This window comes from Chelonoidis abingdonii, chromosome 10, assembly GCF_003597395.2.
Source record: "Chelonoidis abingdonii isolate Lonesome George chromosome 10, CheloAbing_2.0, whole genome shotgun sequence".
NCBI lineage: Eukaryota > Metazoa > Chordata > Testudines > Testudinidae > Chelonoidis > Chelonoidis abingdonii.
The window spans coordinates 72,074,218-72,096,098 of NC_133778.1; the positions used below are offsets into that span (position 1 = coordinate 72,074,218).

At 42.7% G+C, this 21,881-nt stretch overlaps 1 protein-coding gene across 6 annotated transcripts in view; it reads left to right on the top strand.

Annotated features, from left to right (window-relative positions):
- The window catches only part of CLASP1 (cytoplasmic linker associated protein 1), a 325,682-nt gene that overhangs the window by 268,216 nt on the left and 35,585 nt on the right, over positions 1–21,881 (top strand). For 3 of the 6 annotated variants that reach the window (XM_032763657.2, XM_075070305.1, XM_075070306.1), the window contains 3 exons: positions 8,612–8,707; positions 14,872–15,015; positions 16,602–16,708. In XM_032763657.2, the coding sequence (XP_032619548.1) occupies positions 8,612–8,707; positions 14,872–15,015; positions 16,602–16,708 (347 nt within the window). The remainder of the gene's footprint in view (positions 1–8,611; positions 8,708–14,871; positions 15,016–16,601; positions 16,709–21,881) is intronic. The other 3 variants (XM_075070303.1, XM_075070304.1, XM_075070307.1) reach the window with 1 other exon arrangement.

Consider the following 21,881-nt stretch of genomic DNA (forward strand, 5'->3'; position numbering starts at 1 on the left):
TCTGAAATGCAAACTTTCCCACAACCAGAAATGGTGGGGACCGTCTCGAGAATGACAAGGAGAGTTCAGTCTCCAAGTAACTAAGTGCCTACATGCTGGAGACTGCCAAGAAGGGCTGTAATTAGTATAAACTGTTGTGGTCATTTGTCCAGCAGGAAATGGATTGATACCATCTGCTCAGTTCACACAGCCCATGTAATGAAAACAACTTTTGCTCCCTATGGACAAGTCACGCATTACAGTGCTGCAGTTCATGTACACTAGGGGTTTGCACTGGTGTAACTCCATCATGGTAGCTACGCTGGTACAAAACTCACAGTGTAGACAGGGCCTCAGACTGTAAGTGCTACTGCACAGGGGATGTCTCCTATATATTGTATAGTGCCTGACACAGTGGGGCCCTGACTGGTGTAATAGAAATAATTAATATGGATAATAATTGAAGAAGCCTTCATGTCATGTTTTCTAGACCTTTAATCATTTTTGTTGCTCTTCACTGGACTTTCTTCAGTTTGTCCACATCTTTCCTGAAATTTGGCTCCCAGAACTGGACAGAATACTCCAGTTGAGGCCTTCTCAGCATGGAATAGAGCAGAAGAATTACTTCTCATGTTTTGCTTACAACACTCCTGCTAATACATCCCAGAATGATGTTCGCTTTTTTTGCACACTGTTGACTCATATTTAGCCTGTGATCCACTTTAACCTCCACATCCCTGTCTGCACTACTCCCTGGCAGTCATTTCCCATTTCATACGTGTGCAACTGGTAGGTTCCGTCCTCAGTGGAGTACTTTACATTCGTCCTTATTTAGTTTAATCCTGTTTACTTCAGACCATTTCTTCAGTTTGTCCAAATCATTTTGAATTTTAATCCTATTTTCCTAAGCACTTTCAACCCCTCCCAGCTCGGCATCATCTGCATACGTATAAGTGTACTCTCTATGCCATTATCTAAATCATTGATGAAGATATTGAACAGAACTGGACCCCAGACTGGTCTCTGTGGGACCCCATTGGATATGCCCTTCGAGCTTGACTGTGAACCACTGATGATTACTTTCTAGGAATGGTTTTCCAACCAGTTATGCACCCACCTTATAGGAGCTCCACCTAGGTGGTTCCCTAGTTTGTTTATGAGAAGGTCATGCAAGACATAGTATCAGAAGCAGTACTAAAGTCAAGATATACCACATCTACTGCTTCCCCCCATCCACAAAGCTGTTAGGTTGGTTTGATGTGATTTGTTCTTGACTGTTACTTATCACCATATTATCTTCTAGGTGTTGCAAACTGATTGCTTAATTATTTGCTCCATTATCTTTCTGGGTATTGAAGTTAAGCTGACTGGTCTGTAATTCCCCGGGTTGCCCTTATTCCCCTTTTTATGGATTAGCACTGTATCAGCCCTCTTCCAGTCCTCTGGAATCTCTCCCGTATTGCGTGAGTTTTGAAGATAATCGCTAATGGCTCAGACATCTCCTCAGTCAGCTTCTTGAGTATTTTAGGATGTATTTCATCAGGCCCTGGTGACTTGAAAATATCTAACTTGTCTAAGTAATTTTTAACTTGTTCTTTCCCTATTTTAGCCTCAGATCCTACCTCATTTTTATTGGCATTCACTGTGTTGGATGTCCAGTCGCTACTAACCTTTTTTGGTGAAAACTGAAACAAAAGAGGCATTTAACACTTTCCCCATTCCCATATGTTCTGTTATTGTCTTTCCCACCCCATTGAGTAATGGACCTACACTGTCCTGAGTCTTCCTCATGCTTTTAATGTATTTGTAGAACGTTTTCTTGTTACCCTCTATGTCTCTAGCTAGTTTAATCTCGTTTGTGCCTTGGCCTTTCTAATTTTGTCTCTATGTACATGTGTTATTTGTTTTTATTCATCCTTTGTAATTTAACTTAGCTTCCACTTTCTGTAGGACTCTCTTTTGAGTTTCAGATCACTGTAGATCTCCTGGTTAATCCAGAGTGGTCTCTTGCCATACGTCCTACCTTTCCTACGCAGTGGGATAGTTTGCTCTTGTGCCCTTAATAATGTCTCCTTGAAAAACTGCCAAATCTCCTGAATCATTTTCCCCTTAAACTTGTTTACCAACTCCCTGAGTTGCTAAAGTCAGCCTTCTTGAAATCTATTATCTTTATTGTGTTTTCCCACCTTCCATTCCTTAGAATCATGAACTCTACCATTTCATGGTCACTTTCACCAAAGCTGCCTTCCACTTTCAAATTCTCAACCAGTTTCTCCCTGTTTGCCAAAACTATATCTAGAACAGCTCTCCCCAGTGACTTTCTCCACCTTCTGAAATAAAAAATTGTCTCCAATACATTCCAAGAATTTATTGGATAATCTGTGCCCTGCTGTGTTACTTTCTCAACAGAAGTCTGGGTAGTTAAAGACCTCCATCACCACCAAGTCCTGTGGTTTGGATCATTTTGTTAGTTGTTTAATAAAAGCCTCATCCACTTCTTCCTGGTTAGGTAGTCTATAATAGACCCCTACCATGACATCACCCTTGGTTTTTTACCCCTTTTATACTTACCCAGAGACTTTGAACAAGTCTGGCTCCTATTTCCACCTCAGCCTCAGTGCAAGTGTATACATCTTTTATATGTGAGGCAACACGTCCTTCCATTTTTCCCTGCCTGTCCTTCCTGAGCAAGCTATACCTTCTATACCAACATCCCAAACATTCTGCTGTGTCTCCAGAGGCGGTTTATACTTGTGCGTAGGTAATACCTGCATCTAAACTTATGACTCACTGTAGCTTTAAATAGTTGTGATCTACTTTAAAGAAAGGTGTAGTTAACACCAATTAGTATTTATGAAATGTCATGATTCCACCTCACAGTGAAATGGAAATAAATGTATGTTTAGTTCATAATGAAAAACTATTTAATGTGGCAGTAAATTGCGCATGGTCAAAACAGTTAAGTTTAATTTTTAAAACGGGGAACTACAATGATATCCAGAGTGTTACGGGGTAAATATCTCCCCTGCATTTAAAGGCTGTTAACACTAGAGAGTATTTACTCTGCTGAATATGAGCTACGAGTAACTTGCTAGAAATCATACTAGAAAGGGGTGAAAGGCAATTTAGCGTGTGCAGAAAAAAACTATCCTCTGCCTCACAGCTCATGCTCTATGTGTAAAGCGGGTTTTGTGAAGCATGGATCAGATTTTGTAATGTAAGGAATGTAAATAGCTGTCAGTTTCACTAAAATTCATTGCTTGGGTGATACTATTCAGGAGCAGTGTGACCTTGTAGATGGAGCATTGGACTGAGTCTCAGAAGACCTGGGTTCTATTACAGGGGCCGCTGCTAGTCTGCTGCCTGACCTTGGGCAAGTCATTCACCTCTTTGTGCCTGAGTTTCTCATCTGGGAAATGGGAATTATGATTCTGAACTTCTTTGTAAAGCACTTTGTAAAGAGCTACTTATGACAAAGTGCTATTTAAGATCTGGATGTTGTTATTACCGTTCAGGAAAAGTGACACAAAATTGCAATGCAAATAGTGGTGATGTGGATAAATTGCAGTTATCAATATATTAGCATAAATTTGCATGTGATTACTGATATTTCATGGGGAGTTACCATGTAGTCCTTACTCAGGCAAAACTCCAATTGAATTTGGATTACAGGATCAGGCCCTCTGTGGGAAAATACTCTAAGTACAATGAAGTGAATTGTTTTGTAATTTTCGGAGTCAAATCCAATTCTACGGTTACACCACTGGTTGCAGATAGGCATTTTGACCCTAGGTATATAACTCATCAGTAAGGCTCTGTGTTTGTCATGGATTCCATGACTTTTCATGACCTCTGTGACTTCTGCAGCAGCCTGGGTGCTGGCCCTGGAGCCGCCTGAGCAGCTTAGGCAGCCCCTGGGCCAGTCGCACTGGCTGCTGCTGGCGCAGTCTTGGCCTCCTCACAACCCAGCAGCAGGAGTTTGGGTGTGGGGGTTGGGGTGTGGGGTGGTGGTTATCTGGGGAGTGCTCCCCAGAAGGGTGAAAGGAATTCCCCTCCCTCAGCTCCTAACTCCACATGCTGCCTCTGCTGTCAGGCATCGCCCCCGCAGCTCCCATTGGCCACAGTTCCCAGCCAATGGGAGCTGTAGAACCAGGGCTTGGAGCAGAGTGGAGGCAGCACATGGACCTAGGAGCTGGACGTCGCCACTTCCCAGAAGCTGGGTAGGGAACCTGCCAACCCCCAAGCACCTGTGGCACCCCCCCTCCCCCCCGGGCAGTAAACCACCTCCCCAAGTACTCAGGCTGCCCCCAGCACTCTTCCCCCCTCACCTCCCAAGATGCCCCTCTCCCAGGTTTTAGTCAGGGGTATATAGTAAAAGTCATGGATAGGTCATGGGCTGTGAATTTTTGTTTACTGCCCGTGACCTGTCTATGACTTTTACTAAAAATACCTGTGACTAAAACGTAGCCTTACTCATCAGTTCTGCTGAATTCTGGTAAATTTTACATGTAAAGTAGCCTAGTATTGATATTTAGTTCAGAATGTGGAGATGTCCCACACCATGAAGAACAATGGCAAGGTATGCAAAAACGGATTGACCTGGGCATTTAAAACAAGTTTTTGTGCAGGTTGAATAGGAACCAGGGCCCCCAAGGTGACAGGCCAGTGCTTTACGTGACACTTTGCCTGCTATCCTGCTAATAAGTAAAATCTTGATCACCTTGATGTCAGTGATAAAACTCCCAGTAACTTCAGCTGGACCATGATTTGGTCCACTGCCTTCACAGGAAAGAAGAAAATCTCCGAGTTACCTGACATGTCCCCAGGGTATTTCTGCTGATGAATTGTGATTATCTAGGTGGTTTATTGTACGAGCCTGGAATTATGGCATGTTACATGACATCCTTGTGTCACACAGTGCCATTCCATCTCCTGCTGGTGTGTCTGAGAACTTGGAATGCTACTTTTTCAACTGCTCTAGTTTTAAACTGAGCTTTGGGCAAAGTGTCCCCAGCTACACTGATGCAACTGCACGGGACCCAGGTACAATCTAGCTAATCTATGTGGAGACCCCAGAAGAATGGGACTCAATTGAGATGACAGAGCCATTGCAAGAAGAGTGGAAAAGCACAAAGGACCGCGGAGTATCACTTGAACTCACACCAAGATGAAATTTACTTCTATGTAGAGCCTTCATCAGTCTCTTATATTAATTGTTCAAATGCTGGTCCATTGCTGGTGTAGATTTCACTCACCAGTGCATATGAACTAAAACAAGTTCGAAGCCAAAATAGTTTTTGAGATGGATTAAATCCAGAAACCCATTAAAGAGTCTCGTAGGCCCTTGGAATGAGCAAGGGAGAGAGCACAGGTCTCGAATCTAACGTGAGTCCATTTTATGAAAAGTGATATACGATGTTGAAAACAAGTGGAAGGCTTTTGCAACCATTTCTAAGTTACATCAAGAGAAAAGGATAAATCCCAGAAGAAAGATATCAGACCAGCAAATACTCAAGGAAGTGCACGGAGGTCATCCATTAAAGATTATGGTATAGGAAGCAATATATTAACAGATACAGGTATTGTCACTTTGAAAAAAGAGATTATGGTTAAAATACAGATATTACTGTTTAAAATGGGAGTAAATATGTAGGCTCTATAAGGACCCGTGCAATGGCCAGAAGAACAAACTTTGCTACAAAAATGCAAACGGATTCCTTTGTAGCAATACTATAGGACGAAAGCTGCACAATCACTCCTGGAGCTTCCATAGTGCTGCTCTGACTGTGTTTGAGATATGATTGGGCTGGCAAAAATCCACTGAAGTGCAGCATGTCTGGTGCCTGGCCTGCATGAAGCACTGCTGTGACTTAATTAAAAGCTCTGCTGAAAAGGAGTCTCTGCAGGCTTTCAATGAACTGTAAGTGTGGCATACACCCTGGACATGTTACTGAGCAACAGCTAGTGATAGTCTTGGACTTTTGAGGTAGCAACAGGATAAAAGAATATTGGCGGATTTTTAATAAAAGGTGATTTTTTTTTTTAATGCTGCTCTGAGGGTTCAAATCGGATTTCCAAGAAGCTACCACAGATGCATTTGTTGGTGCTAAACAAGTAAGACCCCTGCACACTGTTGTACTAGCACCAAATGTCAGATGTTCACCTCTGGGGAGTGACATTGTGCCTGCACGATTTGGGCAGTTCCTGTGTGTGTGCAGGTACTTCTTCTTTTGAGTGCAAATGCAGGATGTATACACACAGGAACTGCACATGCACATTTTTTTTTGCAAAGAGAGGCAATTTATACACCAGTATTTAGTGCTATGAATTACTATAAAGGACATGATGTGTGAATCACTCTCAACTGCCATGGACTTCTGCACATTGTCAGAATGGACTCTAAGACCTGTTCTCCTTGGAGCTCTAGTTCAATTTTTGGGCCCAATTCTTCACTGCCCTACAGCTTGTGCAAACATTTACCCCTGTGTAAAATGCAAACTCGCTGTGCGTGACCCGGGAGCTCTGGTTTGGTAATGTTCTGAGACCCACTCTGTCCATGTGTCATTGGCATACGAAGAGCCCAGCAATGGAGAATCGGGTTTTGGGATTCCATCAAGACCGTACTGTGATTGTGTCGCTGAGATCCACCTTGTAATGCAGGTCTTTTAAAGAAACCAAGGTGTACGAGTGCAAAGACTAACCATTTTCCATGACCTCAATATTATCCCTATACTTACAAACAACTGAGGGAGAAAATCTATAATAAAAATTTCAAAATTGGCATTTTTTTTTACTTGATTTCCTTTAGTCTTGTTAGAAAGTAAAGATCTCTGTGTACTCAGTCCTGTTTCCAAAAATGTTGTGGTCATTTTCTGTTTGTTTAGAATTTGAGGCAGGATTGCCGTGTGAGGCCAAATATTTTTATTGTACGCTCTGTAAGAAACCGATTTTCTAACATTCATAGGCTCACAGTTGAAAATTTTTAGGGCTTTTTGGATAGCAAAGTCCCTAGGGTAAATCATTTCTTTAAAATGACCATTATGGGTTTTTATGGTACTTTGGGATCACTTGGCTTGAAAGCAGTTTTATTCAACAAACAGTTGTTTTTATTACAGGGTGGTATTTAAGTAAAATAAAGTATTTTACAGTTTAGAGCTAGTATACAAGATGTCTGCTCTCTGAGACAGGAAGAAATTGCTTAATATAATGTATGTGCAGGCATCATGTTTGTATGTATGTGAGTGTGAATACACCCTAATACATGACAGATGTATATTCCCATACATATGTACAAAAATATGATGTGTATATATAATATCAGTATTCACTATATAGAATCTGAATGTGGTCTCTCTGTGTGTGTGAGTGTGTATTTACATCTGAATATATGTACATCTGTGTAAAAAGTAGTTTTTACTTTGCAGATTCTGGGTATAAACAGAGTTGTATAATTGAAGTCTTTGAGAAAATTGTACAATCTGATCCATAAGTGCTAGCTGGTCAAGAGACTTAAGTAGGTTGTGAACTGAAGTGCTTAACATGGAGTCTTCGGAGTTCTGCTCCCATCCAACTGTTCCTGTAGCCTTCAGATTCTGGAACCCACAAGGCAGCATACTTGGGAAAACAAGTGTGGTCAAGGGGTGTAAGTTCTGCATCATATCCCCAGAATGCTAAATCATCTGTCCAAAACCCCACTTAATTGAGCCTCAGTTAAGGCCTGCAAACCATTCCAGTTGAAAATGAGTGAGACAATTAATGTAGTAGCCTTCTGTGATGTGGAGCTGATACCAACATGGCTTTATCCAGATATACTTGCTAGTGCAAACAGCCTAATGCAAAACTGTTGTAGCCGAATACCTCATGTGGATTCTGCATGATCACTGGTAGAGAACAATTCCATACAAATTAAGCTATTTAAGTCTACAACAGTAGACAGAGTTTCCTGCACCCATATATCTTAAGTTGTTTGAAATGGAAATCTACCCACTTGCCTTATACTTGGGTGGTGAAAGAGAAACACACACACAATTTTATCATTTCTGGCAAAATTAAGAATAAAACAGTAATGTGCAGTGGGAGTGTAGAACTGGTAGCCATTCCCACAGCCTGATGCACACTGTACGATGCATTTGCACAGAGCATTGGGCTACTAGACTCATCGCAAGACGGAGAGTCAGGAATTCTCAAGTTCTAAACTGACGCTGAACTTGACCATACCACCTAAATCTCTGTCTATTGGTTTTGCTGTCTGTAAGAGTGATAATCACACTTAACAAATGGTGGCTGCAGAGTTTAATCAGTTAATGTCTGAAGATACGCAGTGCTTTACATCTTCATAGGTGAACGCTAAGGGTTGTTATAACAGGATTTGGAAAAAATTAACTAGTGCTGCAGAGCCAGAGATCTAAGGCAAGTTAGATTTAACTCCGGTGATTTCATTGACTAGGATCTTCCTGCTGGTTGATTCAAATATTAATATGTTTTCTTATTAATCCCAAATTAGGAAAGCAACCTGTACTGAAGATGCATCTGATGCAAGAAGCTGAAATATATATTGCATTTAGATGCTCGTTGTTAAAAATCTTGTGCTTCCTTATTAAATAATAACACATTTCCTATTTGTTGAATCCAGACTATGCATAGTTGGGTAGGTGAGGATTTGCCAGCTAGATCCACTACAGCCTCCTCAGGGCCTGGTGAAGGAAACTTGGAAGAGAAATGTAAACAGGTAGACGACACTGTACAGATGTACACTAATCACAAAATACACTTGCTGTTTGCAGTTTAGATTTCTAATACAGTTTAACTGTGTAAAGAGACATTAACTAGGTGCCTGAAAAAGCGATGCCTCATTCATATGTGTGTGTATGTGAAATAATAGTTTGGTTTTAGTGTGTCTTTCTGTTAACCCTATTGTCTAAAAGGTGTAGCTGGGATAAGTCTGGCCCAGGTTGTTGGCTGTGGTAGAGAAGTGCACAGCTCAGGAGAGTGGGCTCAAAGGTGGTATTTTCACTTCTCTTATTCTGGGCAGCCTGTGGGTCAGGCTAATCCCCAGCATAAGTTAGAGCCACCTAACCCTGCTGCTGAAGGCTCTAAGGGTCAGATATGATTACTGGGGATCAGACTAACTGCTATTTTCTATATGAGCTGGCTGGTTAGACTTTCAAGTCACTCATATTAAGCTCAGGACACTGATTCTATCCCCTTCCTAAAATGAATTCATTCTCTCATGTGATTGTGACATTTCCTGTAACTTGAAAGTTGCCAAACTTGGTTTCAAAGTGACTTCGTATGTTTCAACTAGATTGTAAGGGACATAGGAATTTAATGAATCTGGCTCGCCAACCAACCAACGTCCCATTTTACACTAAAAGGAGTTGAGTATTAATATTCATGTCATATGATGCTGCTGGATAGCAAGGTCTTTGCAGAAGTTGATCCTCAGCTCTGCAGTGGCTTGAGTCAATCCGCTTTGTGAGCAGCCAAAAGCTTATGGAACATGTAAGGGTATAATTATGGAGGGAATGAAGGAAGTAACACATCCCTATTGAGTGATCCAACATCCTGACATGGAGTCAAGTCCCCCCACTAACATAAGCAGGCACTGACTTCATGGCTGTTGTTCCTGTTTAAAGCAGCAGAGAATTTGGCCCGTTAAGAGATGACCCCTAATATCTAGATTATCTGGCCCTGACAGGAGATGTGCTGAGTTTGCACAATGCTGATGCAATGTCAGAAGCCAGGGGCACATAGGCGAGAGACGATTCATATAACATACCCTCTTTTCTATCCTCAGCATGAGTATTGCGTGGGCAGTGCTTGTGAAGCAAGCACAGAATTAATCTGCCTAATGTGTTTGTTGACTATTATCCATTTAATGACTGTCCAGTGGTTACTGATTAGGGCCAAGATTTTCAAAAGTACTATGATTAGGGTGCTCAATTTGAGACACCCTATCCTTATAGGGCACCCCTTTGAGAATCTACCCCTTTAAGGCATTTCAAGTTGGGCACCCAAAAACTGAAATGCTCAAAATCACTAGTCACTTTTGAAAAACTGGCCTCTAAGATTACAGTAGTTAAAGATCAGTGAAAGCACACTCATTTTGATATGTGTTTTCAAGCTTCTATATATCTGATTACCAGAAAGATTTAGGAGTGCTGCTTCTGCCCCCTTCAAATCTAAGAGGAAAATTGCACCCACAGCCCAGCTGGAAGGCTCTGTTAGATTGAATCAGGAAGTGCTGTGACAGTTAGTACTGAACTTTAGGCCTGCTTGGACCCTGCTGCTGTTGGAATCAATGCGAGCTGGGCCACTGGTTTGGCTGAAGCATGGGCAGAACGTTGTCTTTTGAATCTTGGACAGAAAATCCCAGCTAAAGAGACAGAACCCTGGTTTGCACTGCAATTTACTCCTGCAATAAACAAACCAACAAGTACATTTAAAAATAGTTGTAGGCGGTGTTCCCACTAATTTTTTACATCCATGTGTGGAATGAATTTTGTTATGCACACCAATATGGAGGTGATGTGTGACACATCACCTTCATATGGGTGCACATAACAAAATTCATGTGGTGGGGATGTGGTTGAGGGGTTCAGAGTGTGGGAGGGCACTCAGGGCTGGGGCAGCGGGTTGGGGTGTGAGGCGGGGTGAGGGCTCTGGCTGTGGGGTGCGGGATCTGGGCTGGGGCCAGGAATGAGGGGGCTTGTGGTGTGGGAGGGGGCTCAGGCCTGGGGCAGAGGGTTGGGTGCAGGAGGTGAGGGCTCTGGCTGGGGGTGCAGGATCTGGGGTGGGGCTGGGGATGAGGGGTTTGGAGTGCAGGCTGCCCTAGGGCTGAGGTGGGGAGAGAGGACTCCCCCCAGCCCTCTCCCACCACAGCAGCTCGGGGCAAGGGGAGAGGTGCCTTTCCTGGCTGCAGCAGCTCCAGTGAGCCTGGTCCAGCCGAGGGAGTGGCTCCTCACCCCCAGCCATAGCAAGCCCGGGACAGGTCCGCGCTGGGGCCGCTAGGAAGGAGCGCCTCTCCCCCGGCTGCAGTGGGCTGGCGGCGGCGGGGGGGGCGGGGGGGGGGGGGAGAAGGGGGAGGGCGCCTCTCCCTGCCGCAGCAGATCCATGCTGAGGGAAAGGCATCTCTCCCCATCACAGCCCTGAGCCCCTGCACAGAGCTTAATAGGCAACTGCGCAGCTTAGAGGGAACCTTGGTTGTGGGTGAGTATTGTTTAAAAAAAGCTGTCTGTCCCAGACCAAGGTTGAAATAAAAACCACAGAGCCGTAGTACTGTCTCAGTGCCTTTACTGAACCACCATTTACTGGTGGTAGTTTGTATTTTGAAAGGAGTATTTGTTAGTTGTGTCACACCTCAGGAATAGGGTGTATCGTTCTAAAGCATTTTTTTGTGCCACATATAAGTACAACCCCCTTGGGCCAAATGTTCCCCTTGGTTAGATGTCCAGTTGGCAGAAAACGATAAAGCCACCAAATGGACATTTGCATACCTAATACTGGAAGTCTTTTCTGAACACTTATGCCAGGGGTCAGCAACTTTTGACACACGGCCTATCAGGGTAATCTGCTGGCAGACTGCGAGATGTTTTGTTTACATTGGCGTCTGCAAGCACGGCCCCCAGCAGCTTCCAGAGGCCACGGTTTGCCGTTCCTGGCCAATGGGAGCTGCAGAAACGTGCTGGTCACCGCTTCCCATAGCTCCCATTGGCCGGGAACAACAAACCACGACCATTGGGAGCTGCGGGGGACCATGCCTCCGGACTGTCAATGTAAACAAAATGACTCCCAGACTGCCAGCGGATTACCCTGATGGGCCGCATACTGAAGTTTGCCAACCCCTGACGTAGGTCATAGTAAATGCAAAGAGGAAGGAGCAAATGGCAAATTTCCAATGACCTTGGGAGCAGGACTTGTCTGCAGCACATCTGTGTCCTCAAAACTGCTGCATTAGAGTCAAATTATGCCTATGAGGCAGTGGTACATGTTGGGATGAAGCAAAGCCACACTGTCCCCCGTGGAGCTCTAATAAGGATTGTGCCTCAGAGAAGCATGATGCATGTTGGAGCATTGTAGAACACAAGGGGAAGGTGCCTGTCACATCACCCACAGAAGTTTGCACTCCCTTCTGCTATGGTTTCAACTCCTTTCTGCCCCGGAGGCGTTCTGAGAGAGCATTCTCTGTACACAGGAGAGATCAAGGACTACTGTTATGCCTGGCCCATGCACTAGAGGTAGAAAGGATGGGAAGGCTTCTTGCATCCTTCCCCTCCTTCTCATGTCTTGCGCACCTGTCCAAGGTCCTGGCACAGTCTGGCCCTAAATTTGGACCTAGTCTTTGAGTAGCTTCCTGTTTACCTCCTGAAGTTCCTGTTGACATCAGGGGATGTTCCAGGCACTGAATGATGGCAGGAGCAGGCCCAATTTATGTAGGAAATAAGCTTACCATGGAAAGAGGTATGTGGTGAGAGAAGTCCATAGAGCAGCACGTTCCAAGTGTAGCTTAACAGACATTGAGAGGCAGTGTTTATAGATTTGGTCATGTGGTCCTGACTCAGGCAAAACAGCCATTAATTTCAGCTAGTGGTTTGTCTGAGTTAGGACTGCAGGATCAGGCATTGAAAATCCACTTCAAATTATTTTTAAAAAGGTTCTTATCCTGAGAACGTCGCTCAAGTCCCTTCATTTTCAAGTCTCACTGAAGTTGTGGTTTGCTTGTCAAGTTGCGCTAGTGACTGCACGTAGATTTCCTAACCACTAAATTAATAATCCGGGGTATGCATGATTTCATGAAGAGGTGTGTATTTTGTCATGATTATCATTTCATTCAATTCTGCATCGTGACTGTTCTGTTTTGGGATCTTTTGTTTGCAGTAATGTTTTCATTTCAGAAAATATGTTGATGAAAATTAAAGGTACCAGGACAGACAACAAAACGTGTCTCCCATTTCGTACAGCATAAGGAGACTCTCTGACATAGTTGATTGACAGTCAGAGGAGGATGAGTCTGGAGTTAGGATTTTCGGAGGGGAAAGTACCAAGGGAAAATAATTCCACCACCACCACCACCACCCCTTCCATACCCTGGGACTCTTAGTTTCAAGTAATTAACTGCAGGCCATGCTTGTGTTGAAGTGAATGGGAGTTTTTTCAGGAGCCAGCATTGTCTTTGGTTAGCACATGGAACTGAAAGCAGGAGACCTTTGTTCATTGGCTGTGCCGGAGACTTGCTGTGCAATCCTGGGAAAGCCCCTTCAACTCTCTGGACCACAATTTCTGCATCCATCAAATGGAGATGCTGCTGTTTCCCCACCTTTAAAGAGCACTTTGAGATCTACAGATAAAAAGTGCTTTTTTTAATGCAGGGCCTTATTATTAAGTTCTAAGACTAATGAATGGAGAGGTAAGAAAACTAGAATTATAGTTTTCACACTGAAACAATGGAGTATTTTCATTCTGTTTAGCTATGGAAGGGTTTCTGTGTACCCATTTTCCTTCTCTACCAATGGATTCCACTTCATAAGAAACTGAATACACTTAATTATTGCAACTTTTAAAATACTCAGTGTCCTAAAACTGATGTCCTCTGTTTTGAATCAGCTGAAGCAATGGAAAGTGTAGTTACCATCAAAGTAATGGAATACATGAGTTTGTTTTTTAAACTCCTTTAAAAATGTTCTTCATTTTTAGGAAGTCTAAGGAGATTCCAGAAAGCTTCTAAACCAAATGTCTGCGATTGCAGAGTCAGTGTACAATTTTGTCAATCAAAGCACCTGTAATTTGGCTTGTGAGCCTAAACTCCTGCCCTTTATCCAGATAAATACTTTGGAGATTAGTCGTGTGTAGAGCTAATAGGCTGGAGAACATGCTGCTGCCAAGCATTTTTTAGAGGTCCTTCATGGCTTCAGCTTCTTTGTAGTTGTTTTCTTCTGTGGTGCTGAATCAGTAATTATAAGACCACTTCATGCTTCCCTAAAGCGAAAAAGGGAAGAGAAAGATGAATTGGAGCTTTTTGTACTGGTTGTACAGTCCTAGGCCATATCAATGCGAGATGTGACTGTGTATTTTTTGTGCAGTTCTGCTGCTGATTGTTAGCAATTATTTACACTGTACACATTCCCATTAAAAGCCATTTCTGCCCAGCATTCTCGATTTCCGCGTGGAATTCATGAAGTTCACTTTTTCTTGGGAATGATTCTTCTAGACTTCTTAGGCACATGGGGTGAAACCCTGGCGTCATTGAAGCCAATGGCAAAATTTCCATTGGCTTCAATGGGGTCAGGATTTCACCCATTGACTGTGAGGGAGCTGCAGATGCTACACCCAGTAGAGGGAAGAGGATTCCTCTCTCTCTGTGTCATTGTTAGGCTTTGAAGGAGCCCGGGCTGGTAGCTGCCTTACAGGGTGTCAGGAGTTGAGGGTTATGTGAAGGACAAAGCAGGGGTTCTCTATATGATGTATCAGATTTGTGGATCCCTTGGGTGGAGAGAGCATTAGTCTCTTTCAGACTAATATAAGAAGCTCAAGACGTCTCTGTTTTGTTTTTGGTTTCTTTTGTTTCTAGCAGTAACTTGGTGGTGTTCAATGGAAACACCCTGCAGGGCAGGAAGGAACTGTTAGGCTTTATTACTGTAACTACGAGCAGCTTTTTAAGCCTGAAAATAAATAATGCCCATCTAAAAATACATTATAAGCATAACTGCTAAAGGGTTCGTTTCAACAGTGCTTCCTTGCTGTGTGTTAGAAATGTGTCTGTCTCTCATGGTAATTTTCTGTTTAAATGAAAAATCTGTAACATTTACTACAAGGATCCTTTCTAGAATGCAGACTGTTCTAACTCTCCGAACAGATAAACTGATGGATGCTTTTACCTTTTTGTCTTCTTTCTAGGCAGCGCAAATAGTCCTGATTTCACTGTTTGAATTGAACACTCCCGAGTTTACCATGTTACTTGGTGCCTTGCCAAAAACATTCCAAGACGGTGCTACCAAGCTCCTCCACAACCACCTCAAGAACTCCAGTAACACTAGTGTGGTGAGATGCTAATGTCCATAGAAAAGAGGAGAGTTGCAGAAGACAACACTTCACTGATGAACAACTGTTTCAGATTTTCAGTAGCATTCCTGTAGTCCTGCTAGCAGCGTTGTGCCACAGTAGATTTAATGAAGTTCACTTTCTCTTGGAAATGAAATGTCTGTTTGACATTTTGTTGAAGTGACCATTAAAACAACCCTGCCAGCTCTGTTTAGGTTTGATCTGTGCGCTGCCAACACAGAGACTAAGTGACTTAGGAGCATATGAAAGTCAACAGGACTTGTGCTCCTAAGTTACTAAGTTGCTTTTGAAAATCCCACTGGAAGTGTTTATCTTGAGCTTTTAGCTAGGATCAAGGGCCTGATTCTGCAAACTCTCTGTGCTCAGCACTGCCATTGAAATCCATTAAATATCTTATGTTCTCCATCAAGGAACTTGAACTTTGATCCAGTAGGTTTTTTCCATCTCTAACCAGTGCTCCTCTACTTTGATTCTACATGAAGCCTTTAAATATTTTTATTCTATTGAAGGAAAAAGTAGGCAATTTTTTGGTAAATCTCTACATTCTTTTTTTCTCAGTTCATCATTTACCAGAATAGTTTTTGCTGCAATTGCTCTTGACTGTAACAATGTATTTGTACAGAAATCCTGTGTAATTCAGATAGCATCAAGTCCTGCAGTCTTTGCACACCCCTTACATTCAGTGAGAGTCTTGCCTGAGCAAGAGCTGCAGGATCAGACCTACAGGAAGAAGGTGCTGAACACACCTGTGTTCTTGGCAGCATTCTCTAGTATCTTGCACCTTGTGTGTATAATGCTACACAGTCAGAATGGAAACATTTTTACCCATGTTGCAGTGGTATAAATGACTCTGCAAAGCAGTAGAAAATGAGGCTCTAAATTATTATCTTACACTTGTTTCTCTTGTTACCAAACAAAATCCAGAAACATTCCAGACTATAAAAATAATAAATGTATTAACATAATTTTTAAATGATCAGAATAATGATCTCCATACCTGAAATACAAAGAATTGTGTTTCAGAAGTTGAATAACTTGATAAACTACTTCTCTGGCAAGACAGCTTTAGGAACAGCAGGACAGAGAATCAAATATGTTTTTAAATGTGAGTTCCATGGTAACGTGGCTGAATGTGCAGTTTGTTCTCTTTGCATGGGCCAGATTTTTCAAAGCTTGCCCAAAACATGTTTACATCTCTTTCTTGTGTGGATTCTGAAACATAGGTCCAACAGGAACATGTGTGTCTTGGCTGGAACCCACATTGAAGAGAGCTATGAAAGCGTGGCCTTCCTAGGCTAGAAAATATTGGAACTTGCTAGTGAGATTGGGCCAAACCCTGCTTTTGTTTAGAGCTTCACTTAATCTTATTGCAGTCGATTACTGTCGATAACACAGAGACTAGTAGCACAAACTAAAATCAGAATGGGACTAATCCTGTCCTGATTTTCATCCATCAAGCTTGCCTAGTGTAAATGAAAGCATAATTTGGGCCCATTTTATTTTTGTCTCCATCTGTTGTGTATACTAACATTTCCCTAATCCTCTTCTTCCTGCTTCTGTATTAGGGTTCTCCTAGCAATACTATTGGTCGGACTCCTTCACGGCACTCTAGCAGCAGGACCAGCCCCTTAACTTCCCCTACCAACTGTTCCCATGGTGGACTGTCTCCAAGGTAATGCAGACGTTTAATTAAAGTACTTACAGCATCTTCAAGTGTTTCAATATTAAATGTGCATCTCTAAAATGTGACTCTTCAAATAAGGTAATTAAAGCCAAGAGTATTATATGGTAGATTTGTTCAATTCAGCAGTGTTTGACAAATGCATACACAAAGCATCATAATGCATGATGAGTATTTGACTTTAATATATGTGATAGTGGAGCTGGAATATAAGTCTTATATGTACTTAAAATGTTGCATTTTTCTTCACAACCAACCAGGGGTGGCGCCAGGCACCAGTGCACCAAGCACATGCCTGCGGCGGCAAGCCGCAGGGGGTGGCCTGCCAGTCGCCGTGAGAGTGACAGTCAGGCTGCCTTCGGCAGCATGCCTGTGGGACGTCCACTGGCCCCACAGTTTTGGCAGCAATTCAGCAGCGGGTATGCCGAAGGTGTGGGACTGGCGGACCTCCCGCAGGCATGCCGCCGAAAGCCACCTGACTGCCATGCTTGGGGCGGCAAAATACAAATGCAACCAACCCCTCCAGAGAATCACACATCTGTGTTCGAAGTTCAAGTCTAATAGCTAGAGATCGATTCAAACCACACTATTTGAATCTGGGTCCTGGTTTGATTTTCAAACACCCTCAAAGAGTTGGTGTGCTTAGGTTCAGGATTTTGGTTTGTGCCAATCTCTACTAGGACAGCAATGGCTGCTTGAACAGTATGCTTGGCTATATGGCATGCTGCCTAGAAGGATGTGGTTCCATTAAGAAAGACTGAATTCTGGAAGTCCAGTATTGTACTGATGGGATCAGGCAGTTGGGAAGGAGGCAAGATGGGGCGGGGGTTTGAAGGAGGGTGCTCAGCCATGGAAGAGCATGAATGTTGCTGCTAGGCTCTGTGTATAGAAACTTTAAATGTGCAAGAGGAGAACAGTGTTAATTCGTAATGTACTGAAGTCAAGCCCATTGTAACCTACTGCTGTGCTATTAAGTGTTTCCATGGAGATATAACCACAACTGGCCTGATGCTACAGCATGCTCCAGGGTGTTTGCTACCAGATTCCAGAAGGATATTAGATCCTTCTGGGATCTGGTTGCAAACACCCTGGAGCAGAGGAGATATAGACTCAGACCGAATGGTGTGTTGTAATTCTCCATTTTTTTTGCTTTACACGTCCTGATGCTAGGCTGGTGTAGCGAAGCGACGACTCAGCAGTGCGGCGCCTCTTGCTGGTCATCTTGGGAATTAGCTTTCCAGCATATGGAGCGCCTCCTCCTGGCTAGTGTCCTGCCTGCCATTGGCCCCATGTCCCTCCCGGACCCCAGTGCCCCTCTTTCCTCAGGGTTCTGCCCCGGCAGTAACCCATCATCTGGGTCTCCCCTCTCAGGGGAACCCCCAATCCTCTATCCCCACCTTGCCTCAGTGGCTACTGCCAGTCATCATCTATCCCCCCACTCACTGGGACAGAGTGCAGTCTGTAAACCACTCATCATTGACAAGGGGAGGTTGGACCTGCTGCCTTTGTCTATCCCAGGGCTGCACCTGTGCAGCCCCAGTACCTTTGTAGGCCTTGCACAGGGCCTGCAGCCTGGGGAGTTGACAAGCTGGAGTTTCCCAGCTCCTCTTGCCTTTTCCCAGCACTTCTCTACCCCTAGTACCCTACTCCCAGGCAGCCAGGTCCTTCTCGCTCCACCACTAAAGAGAGACTCCTTCAGCTTCTGGCCCACAGCCCTCTTATCAGGGCCAGCTGGGCCCTAGATGAGCTGGCCCCAGCTGTGGTTGCTTCACCAATCAGTCTAGCTTGGCTGCTTTTAACCCCTGATTATCGGAGTGGGGCAGTTGCCCCACTGCACTGGGCACATTTTTGGTTCCCATAATGTGTGGTTGTCACAAGACGTCCTTCTGTTGCTGAGTCCCCTTATGACAGGAGTCATATGACTAGTTAATCTTACAGGTACCAGGTTAGTTTTGCCATCCAGATCCCCAAGCAACATCTCGAGAAAATGTGTGTTCTGAAGGCCAAAAGTTTCAGGGTATCTAAACATATTTTCACATCCTTAAATCTGCTTCACTACAGAGCCAGCCTTAGAGCTTGCAAGACTAGATTGAGTCATCAAATACGGGGTTACGGCTGTGAAGTGTTTTTTCAACAGGGAATTTTCACTAATAAAAGTACTAGGATTTCACTTCAGATAGATGATCCCAGTTGCAGTGCTTCCTCTTCTCCTTGCTGGGATGTTAAGATTTTTAATCACTGGCACGGGAAACTGTAGTCAAAGATCTCTGTGTCTATGTGGTTCAAGATGCAAAGTCATTGGTAGTACTTGCATGCAGCAGCTAGTTTTAAATCCGTGACATTTTACTACGTCTGTTTTGTTTTTGGCCTTTATAAAACAGCCGATATTCGCCACTTCATTTATGCCATTTTGTTTGTTTTTTTGTTTGCATCCATTGGTACTTGCCTTGTTACCTCTTCTAATTTCAGATCCTCTTATATGATTTTATAGAAATGGTGCTTAACTATTTCCAGTGCCTCAAAATGTCCATTTCCCTGGGTTTCAAGTTCAGTGTCTGTAGACTTTTTTTTTTCATCTACCATGTTCTCTAGGTACAGCTAGAGAGGGCATATGATCTTGGAAGACACACTTCTGTGTCAGGAAGCATTTCCTGTCACTGTGTAGAATTCTGGAGGGATTTTCCTTTGAAACAGTAATTCCGTCAAATTTTCATATAGATCTTGGAGACATGGAGAGTAAGAACATTGATTCATTTAAAAATATCATGCTTAATTTCCTCATTTTGTTTCGCTATCCAAGAGCAACATTTAAATAAGAAGTGGAAGAAGAAACTGCCTTAGAAGCCATTTTAAAATCTGTAGAACAAGAGTGATTTAAGTTTTGGAAAAAGTGCTAACAGATTATGGAAAGTGATTACAACTCATTACACCAGCATGAATGGCACTGGTATAGTTACCATTGTGTCAATTTTCAGAGTGATAGCTGTGTTAGTCTGTATCAGCAAGAACAATGAGAACTCCTCGTTTTTTCATTGTGTCAATGTCTCTGATACAACCTCTGAATTTTAGAAGATTAAAACTCCTTTGATTTGAAATTCAGCAAATTTTTTCAATAAAAAAGGTTGAGCCATTTGGGTAGAAATATCCAAAGAAGAGGATTTCTACTATTCCCACACATCCCTGTGGTTTAAAAATGTTTGTCTCTAAAGGGTAAGAGTTATATTTTCAAAGGATTGCACCTCAGTTACACATGCAGTTTGCCATTGCTTCACCTTCTGTTCCATTCACCTGCTTGTGTGTGCATAACTGCATATTTTGCATTAGCAGCTTATGTGCAACTACTTGAAATATTAGCCTCAATTCCTACCAGCAGCTTTGATTTTGAAAATTACATTTGGATTTGACTTGAAAATGTAGATTTCTAGGCATATGTACATCCAAGGGGCTAGCAATGCCATTTGTACATGCCGACTGGATAACTGTGGTTCCTGTGGAGGCACTTAGGTTTTAGTGACCACAACTGCTATGCCCAGATCTGGAGATCTTGCCCCTAATGTTTATGTTCTGTGGTCCAGGTTCTCAGCTGACTCTACTTGGCTCCACTGACATCAGTGGCCCTATATCTTTAAATGGTGTGCAAGCTCTTGTTCTTGCATGAAATTACTGGCTTTTGCCATCTCCCATATTGTTGCCTTCACAAAATTCCGTGATTCTCTTCATGTTCAGACCATTTGGCTTGAACTGTAAAATTATGAGTGAACTAAATTTTGCTGATACCAACAGCTAATGTTTTGAACCAGGCGAAACTGTTTGTGCAAATACCCCTTTCTGTTTGGAAGACGCTTTGCTTACAGTGCCTTGAACAAAATGCTTCTGGCTTCTGCTCTGGCTTTCATTAAATCCAGCCAGTTCTGCTTCAGATTCATTAGGGAATATCTACTGCATTAGTGAGCTGCTTTCATGTATTTTTATTTTGGGGGATTTTTTTCTTGCTTTCTATGGTTTTTAGTTTAAAAATATTTTTGAGTAATTTAAGAAACAATCAAAATGTGGAAACTAGAGAGAAAGTGCATGTGTGAAAATGAAGAAAGAACAACTCCTGAGCGAATCAAATGTGACCCTGGAATGAATGGTTTGCCATTGTATTGAATAAGAGATGGCTTTTGAGATTTAATAAATAATGCACTGTAATGAAAAGGAGTATTGGGCTCTAATTACCTAGTATAAAGAGTACCATTCCAGTTTGGAAATGATCTTTTCAGCCAAAATGTTGCATACTGATTTTAAATTTGCCTGTGGAGTTCCTTGATTATGTTGAGGGAATAAGATTAAATGAATGGGTCAAATTCTGTCCCGGCTTGCAACCCAAAAGGCCATAAAGTTAAGCAGAGGTGCATGAGTATAAATGATGGGAGAATTTAGCATACCATTTGTATAGCATGTGCTCATGTTGATTTATTTACAGTGTTAGGTATTGATTAAATGCATTATCATATTTAGATTACTTACAGTATTAAAATATCAAATTCCACCCTAGAAAAATAATCTGCACAGGAAATAATTCAACCAAAAAAAAAAAATCAAAATAAAAGGGAATTGTATTTAGTTACAGTTGATTTAAAGGTCTGCCCTACTGTAAAATTGTGAGAATTGGGAAATACAGGAAATATAGGGCTTGTCTACTTATACAGCACTGCGGCTTGCACCCCAGTAATGCTTAGTGAAGATGCTACCTGCATCGACGGGTGAACTTCTCCCATCAGCGTGGGAATCCATCTCCCCAAGAGGCACTAGCTGTGTCAACGAGAGAAGCCCTACTGTTGATTAGTGCTGTCTACCCCAGGAGTTTGGTCAGTATAACTGCATCGCTCAAGTGTGTGGATTTTCTACACCTCGAGCAACTTAGTTATATTGATGTAAGTCTGTAATATAGACCAAGCCTCAGTGTGTTTCCTTTGCAAAAAGAAGTTTTCACAACTTCAGTGTTAGGTAAGGGGAAGAATTGAAATGATCTTAAGAGAGTAACCGAGGTTATGCAGTAAGAGTGAGCTTGTATTATCCAGCAATGCGTCTTACAGGTAGGTGAGATTCGAGATACGGAATTTTATGGTCATAATTTTTTTTCTGTAAAGCAACATTCTTGCAAACTACTGCATTTCTGTAA